The sequence below is a fragment of the Myotis davidii genome, unplaced genomic scaffold (assembly GCF_000327345.1).
Source record: "Myotis davidii unplaced genomic scaffold, ASM32734v1 scaffold496, whole genome shotgun sequence".
NCBI lineage: Eukaryota > Metazoa > Chordata > Mammalia > Chiroptera > Vespertilionidae > Myotis > Myotis davidii.
In genome coordinates, this window is record NW_006289398.1 from 7,700,561 (window position 1) to 7,707,622 (window position 7,062).

At 53.9% G+C, this 7,062-nt stretch overlaps 1 protein-coding gene across 1 annotated transcript in view; it reads left to right on the forward strand.

Moving 5' to 3' along the window:
- Positions 1-1,283: 1,283 nt before the first annotated feature.
- The window catches only part of MAP3K1 (mitogen-activated protein kinase kinase kinase 1, E3 ubiquitin protein ligase), a 26,334-nt gene continuing 20,555 nt past the window's right edge, over positions 1,284-7,062 (forward strand). The window contains exons 1-6 of the mRNA XM_006761819.2: positions 1,284-1,659; positions 2,877-3,074; positions 3,279-3,473; positions 4,171-4,287; positions 4,629-4,777; positions 6,728-6,849. Coding sequence (XP_006761882.1) covers positions 1,516-1,659; positions 2,877-3,074; positions 3,279-3,473; positions 4,171-4,287; positions 4,629-4,777; positions 6,728-6,849 — 925 coding nt within the window. The 5' untranslated portion in view covers positions 1,284-1,515. The remainder of the gene's footprint in view (positions 1,660-2,876; positions 3,075-3,278; positions 3,474-4,170; positions 4,288-4,628; positions 4,778-6,727; positions 6,850-7,062) is intronic.

Genomic DNA, 7,062 nt, shown 5'->3' on the forward strand with positions numbered 1-7,062 from the left:
AGATTCCATTCCTGGAGATTTTGGTAGAGTTATTGAGCTTCACTGTGGTGTTTTTAAAATGATCCCAAAGTGTTTTGTTTTGTTTTTCAACAAGATTTGTTCAAGATAGTATTAGGTGATCACTAAAGCACGGAGCCTGCGGAGTTGCCAAGGGGACTTCCACGCGCGCTCGCGACTCCTGGATGTTGTGGGCAAGAAAGGTGCCTTTTCGTCATCAGAGCCTTAAGGAGAATTAAACAAAAATGCGATTCATGAGAGAAAGCAGCCCAGACTCTTCGTTCCTGTCTGCTTCTGCAGCGTCCCTTCCTCGCTGCGGTTCCGGAGTGTATGTCCGTCTCTGACCTCTGCCAGCAGCGGAGGGCCTGTAGCGCACACACTGCGTTCTCGTCACGCGGGACGCCCGCACATCCCTGCCCGCGAGGCGTGTGCCGTGAGCACGTGGGGCTGGCCGCGCTCTGCTGAAGGCGGTCGGAAGCCGCTGCCTCGGTGGTCGGCCCGGCCCAGTGACTCCGCCTTTTGTGAACTTCCTGTTGTTGTGTCTGCAGGGAGCAGAGCGCCTTGACTGTGCGCTAATTTAGAAATAGGAAAGTCTTTCGAACGTTCTTCCTGTTTACTTTGGAATTCTTTATACGTCCCAGAGGGACAGGGAAACTGTGGGTTAAACGGCTTCGTGTTGTCATGCGCGCTGAGTACACCTGGGCCCGCCTCATTCCCAGGACTCGGTGATTAGAAGTGGCAGCCGCCACTCTGACCCAAGCCCACCAGCTTCGGTCCAGGTCCCGCCACCCCCAGCTGTGTCCCTGCCAGGGCTCTCGGGCCCCAGGCCCCGGCAGTGCCGCCTGGGGGGCTTCTGGGAGGGAGAAGTGTGTGCCCCCCATGCCATCACCCGATCCCTTAGGACACGTCCATGTCTCTCCTGCCACTGGCTGTGGACTGACAGTGTTCCCGAGCTCAGGACGAACCATCGCAGAAATGCATCGAAGTTAGAGGGGACCGTAGGGCTCTGCTTGAGCATTTCCGAGTTTCCCTGGCTGAGTGCTGGTGAGCAGGACGGGTTGGGGCCGTGGTCGGCAAACTGCGGCTCGCGAGCCACATGCGGCTCTTTGGCCCCTTGAGTGTGGCTCTTCCTAAGCCATAGGAGCCCCCTAATTAAGTTAATAACAATGTACCTGCCTATATAGTTTCAGTTAAAACATTTGGCCTCAAAAGAAATTTCAATCGTCGTCCTGTTGATATTTGGCTCTGTTGTCTAATGAGTTTGCCGACCACTGGTTGGGGCCTTCCTGTTTAGAGGCGTGAAGCCGTGCCCCCCGGCAGCCCTAGCACCGGTGCCTGTAAACTCTGCAGCGAGCAGGACGCGGGCCACAGTGATGCTCACACGCCCTCTGAAGTGCCCGGGGTGTAGCCGTGACCTTTGTAGTTACGTGTCCATGGAAAGTATAAACTCTTGTTTTACTTGTTCTCACAAATTATCTCTCATCTGTCACCTTCTGCCCCGCCCACTGCAGGCCGGAGATGGAGAGCAAGGACACGCTGCGGGGGCTGCACAGGATGGAGGACCGGCCCGAGGAGCGCGTGATCCGCGAGAGGCTGAAGGCCACCTGCATGCCCGCCTGGCGGCACGAGTGGCTGGAGCGCCGGAGCCGCCGGGGCCCGGTGGTGAGCGGGGCCGCAGGGCGGGAGGAGGGGCGTCGGCTGGGAGCTGGGGGGACTTCAGTCCAGGTGCACAGGCGGTCTGCTTGCTCTTGTACCTGCTGACCCTGCTCACTGAGCCAGGAGTGGGAGCCTGCGGGCCGGAATGCTTGGGCAGCACTGCCCCCTACTGCCAGCACCCGAAAGCCTTAGTGTCCCACTGGTCTTAGAACTTTAAAAAGAAAAGCAGTCTTTCCAATTTTCTTCTGATGCTTTATCACTAAGGTAGGATCCAAGGATCTTAATTCCAGGAATCTTTCAGGAAATCAGAAAACATGAAGTAGACTCGGGTTTGAGATCAATTAAAAGGATGCCCAGGTGGGGGCAGCCGCCCAGAGCCCAGGTTAGGAGGGGCCGCGGTTTTCCCTGTAAAGTCCAGGCGGCCTCAGAGGCGTGGCGGGTCGGCCCCAGCCACCCAGCGGAGCAGCCGTAGTCTTTCTGCAGGTGGAGGGGGCGCCTTCGTTTGTAGAAAGCACATCTGTGAGGCGCAGGAAAGCCGCATGCAGCAAGATGGGCAGGCCTGCCTCGGACCCGGGACATGCTGCCTCCGCCTCTCGGAGGGCCAGGGCCCAGTGTCCAGGGCCCCAGGCCCCGTGCTCACCAGAGTGTTCGCTCCTTCTTTATGAACAGATGCCATTGGAGATGCATGTGTGCACACGTGTGCATGTGCGTGTGTGTGTCGGTGGGCAGGGAAGTGGCTAGAATCATAAAAGTTACCGAGCAAACCGTTCATTTGGTATTGGAAACCCCTCAGCCACAGCCCTGCCCAGTGATTAACTAGCCCTGGATTCACCCTATGTGCCTGTTTAACTTTAAACATGAATAAAAGTAAGAATTTCATTCCTCAGTCACACTGGCCACATTGCAGATGCTTGATGGCCAGTGGTCGGCGGAGAGGGAGCCGGGCTGGCCGGCTGAGCTGGGACTGGCCCGAGGCCGCAGGGCTGGGTCTGAAAGCCCAGGTTAGGAACGGCAGGTTTGGTAAACTGCATCTGCTTCGGAAATGATAAACATTTCCCCAACGTCTGTGGGGATAACATCTTGCCTTCGTGGTGAAGTCCTGCTGAGTGACAGCGGATGAGCTGCCGTTAACGTGTGCCGTGAGCCTCATGGGTTCCTAGTCTGTGGCCTTCAGGTTTGCTTCCTGTGTTTTTAAGTCATCGGGACACTGGCATTTCCTTCAGGTGGTCAAGCCAATCCCTGTGAAAGGAGACGGGTCTGAAATGAACAACGTGGCAGCTGAGTCGCAAGGAGAGGCCCAGGCGAGCGTGTGCCCGGCTCCCAAAGGCCGCCGCAGCCCGTCCCCCGGCGGCTCTCTGGCCGGGCGCCCGGTGAAGGCCGAGTCTCCCGGAGTGAGGAGGAAGCGCGCGTCCCCGGTGCCGGTAAGTTCATGTTTAGCAAACGTGTTGTTTCTGGGACCCTCAGACGCGTGTGTAACCGACCGACCGCCCAGGTGCGTCGGACACGCGTTCCGTTCCGTGATGTCAGATATGCAATGCCCTGTGGCAGCTGGCAGGACATGGGGGTGTTGTTTCTTTGGAGAAGTGAGCCATTGTCCTAACACACGCGATACTGTGCCGTCTCAGAGCGGGAGGACCACGCCGCCGCGCAGAGCCCCGTCCCCCGACGGCTTCTCGCCGTACAGCCCCGAGGAGACCAGCCGCCGGGTGAACAAGGTGATGCGTGCCCGGCTCTACCTGTTGCAGCAGATCGGCCCCAACTCCTTCCTGATCGGAGGCGACAGCCCGGACAACAAGTACCGCGTGTTCATCGGGCCGCAGGTTGGTCCGCGTGTCTCTATTCCGACCGCCACCCGCTCAGCTTTCTGAAACTCAGTAAACTAACGCGTGAGTTTAAAATACATTTTGGGCTAATAAACAATTTTTGTTGTTTTTTTATCCTCACCCGAGGATATTTTTCCCATCGATTTTAGAGAGAGTGGAAAGTCGGGGAGAGAAACATTGATTAGGGAGAGACATCATTGGTTGCCTCCTGCACATGCCCTGACCCGGGCTGAGGATCAAACCTGCAATTCATGTGCATAACCATGGACACAGACAATGGGGGGGGAGGGGCAGCTGAAAGGGGTCAAAGGGATAAAAAAAAAGGACATATGTAATACTTTCAACAATAAAGAATTATTTTTTAAAAAAACTACAACCCAAGTACGTGCCCTTGACTGGGAATCAAACCCAAGACTGGTGGTGGGCCAATGCTCTAACCATTGAGCACACCAGCTAAGGCCGGCTAATACCTATTTTTAATGTATTTATGGAGATTTTACTCTTGACTTAGTATACTTTAGACTACAAATTTGTTCTATTTAATAAGTTTACCAAAAATCAGAGATTTAATTTGTGGAGATAGCTGTAGACTTTCGTGCCTGTCAATTAATAGAAACTTGAGTACAATAGACGTGGAGACACTTTTTAAGAAGTGCCCGCTGAGCCTTTTGGGCACATCCCCGTGTCCCCGCAGAACTGCAGCTGTGGGCGTGGCGCGTTCTGCATCCACCTGCTCTTCGTCATGCTCCGCGTGTTTCAGCTGGAACCTTCTGACCCAATGTTGTGGAGGAAAACTTTAAAGAATTTTGAGGTAATTTTAAATAAATACTTTAGAGTCAACTTTTCAACAAATTTTTATGATATAGTTCTAAAAATGTTCCATGAGCTCTCAATTTAAGCTGTCATTTAGTAGGTTCCAGGCTATAAGTAGTTCTCTGGTAATCCGTTGATGAATTAGTCTTCTAGTCTGAAAACCAGTAAGCGCTGCGTGTAGTCACACTGTCCGTGGGAAGGTGTGTGCGTTCTTCATTCTGAAGCTCTTCGGTGTCTTTATGAAAAACTTTGAAACAAAACACAAATAATTCAACCTCTAGGACTGTTCCTGTGTCTGTTATGGCACAGATGTCATTGTTACTCTCTCTTCAATGGTAGGTTGAGAGTTTGTTCCAGAAATATCACAGCAGGCGTAGCTCAAGGATCAAAGCTCCCTCGCGTAGCACCATCCAGAAGTTCGTGTCCCGCATGTCCAGCTCCCACACGCTGTCCTCGCCGAGCGCGGCCACGGCCAGTGCGGAGAGCAGGTGGGTACTGGTCAGGCACTGAAACGCTCCGTCCACTGGGCAAGGACATTTACACCAGCGAGGCCCGTGCTTCTCTTCTTGAAGAAGAAAGTTTTAATCTGAGAAATGCACAGACCGGCAGAGACGGCTGTGTCTCATGATATTAAAATTGGGAACAGCTTAAACACCCAGCGAGAAAGGTTAAAGCACACTCGTGTTCCGAATTGTTTGTGCAGCCACTGAAGTTATACTTTTGAAGAATATTGAGCAGCATGAAACAGAGTCCAGGTCCTAATACTATAGGCACGAACCCCATTTTTATATGTAAAAGGCATTGAAGGTGTGTAACTGTTGGAATGAGTAAAAGCTGTACCGGGTACTAACAGGTGGTGTTATTGCAGGGACTTTACATGTTAAATACTTGGGCTTGGAGGGCGGTGAACCTCGCCCATGCTGCTTGGCTCTGCCCTTGTAGCTGAAGGAGCCACAGATGATCTGTGAGTGGACAGAGGTGACTCTGTTCCAATAAAACTTAATTGACAACCTGGCCGCAGGCTAATACTAGTCCCTGCCCTCTGCTCAGATGATTTCAGAAGCTACTCAGCACATCATGAAGGTCCTGAGAGCCCTCTCGCCGGCTGCACCGCCCGCCGGTCATGGGGGCCGCCCTCTCCCAGCCGTGTCTGTCGGGACCCGGGCATGTCATAGCCTAATCCATCGTATCTGTCAGACTATTCGCCCCAAAGGACAAAATGGCATCATTAATTCAGTATGCACTTGGTACTTTTCTCATGGTTATTGGTTTTATTGCCTTTTTATCTTCTTTGCCCATTTTAGTAGTGAGTTATTAGTATTTTTCTTACTGATTTTGAAAGCACTTTGTATATTAGGAATATCCATGTGTGTATACAATATAATTCAAGTATACACAATAAAGTGGCAATTTTGCCACAAATGGTACCATCCTGTACGAGTTTGAGTTCTGTCATGCTGCTTTCTTTTCTTTTATCTTTACTGTTGAAAGTATGACAGATGTTCCCCCTTCGCTTCCCCCATCGACCCCTCCCCAGGCCCTCACTGCTCTGCTGTCGGTCCGCGGCTGGGCATCTGTGCATCTAGTCCTTTGGTCGATCTCTCTCCCCCCGACCCCTACCCTCTGAGATTCCACAGTCTTTCATGCTGCCATGCCTCGGTCGGTTTTGCTCGTCAGTTATTCTGCTCGTTAGATTCTCCATGAGTGAGGGCGTGTGAAACTTGTCTTCCTCTGACTATTTCACTCAAATCTGCTTTCATCCCCATATGGTCTACGTGGGCATCTTCCTGGTTACTGTTTGTGGGCCCTGGTCCTTCGTAAAGGCGTCATGGTGCCTGGTGGTGGCTGTGCCGCTCTCCTCCCATCAGCGTGTCTGGGGACCTGCCTTTCTTAACCTCCTGGTGTTCGTGTGGTTGGCTTTTCCCATTGTGCTGAACAGCGCTGCAGTGGACATGCCCAGGGCGTGTGTTGCCTCTGTTCCTCACGCCATGTTCCTGGAAGCCAGGTGAAGGTGTGTGCGTTAGAGATGTGTTCTAGGAGGGGGGGCCGTTCACACACCCAGCAGAGGCACGAAGTGGCCTTCACTCTGGGGCGTGGACTGCTGAGCCCTCGCAGCCTTGAGGTGGGGCGTGCGGCGTGTGCGCGCAGAGTCACAGCAGTTTGTTTATTCAGAAGATGCCGGGCAGGATGTCGGGTTACTGACCTCATAAGTTGTGGTTCCTACATCGTATCCATAGTCGGGAAAGGCCTGCAGATGCGCACGGTGTGAGTCTGAAGGAAGATGGAGTGACGGGAGAAAACCGTAGCCAGGGGCTCGCACACGGGTGCTGCCAAGCGGGATTCCCCGGTCGCACTCTGAGGCCACGTGCCCGTGGCGCTGGCTCAGCCCCTCGCCCAGCTGATGCTGCCCTCTCACCCCTGCCCTCTCGCCCCTGCAGCCTCAAGGACGAGGAGGAGCAGCTGTGCCCCATCTGCCTGCTGGGCATGCTGGACGAGGAGAGCCTGACCGTGTGCGAGGACGGCTGCCGCAACAAGCTGCACCACCACTGCATGTCCATCTGTAAGTGGCGCCACCGCCCGCCCTCCGTGACCTGTACACGGTCCTCCCTCCCCTCTGCTGACTCGTTAGGGCCCCTGACAAGTGTGCGCGGCTTGGAGGTTCAGTCCGTCATGAGCTGAGCTGTGGTAGTGAAGAGATGGAGTCCCGCAGGAGGGAGGGACGGACAGACGGACGGATGGAGTGCGGAGAGGAAGCGCACTAGGATCTGGAAGG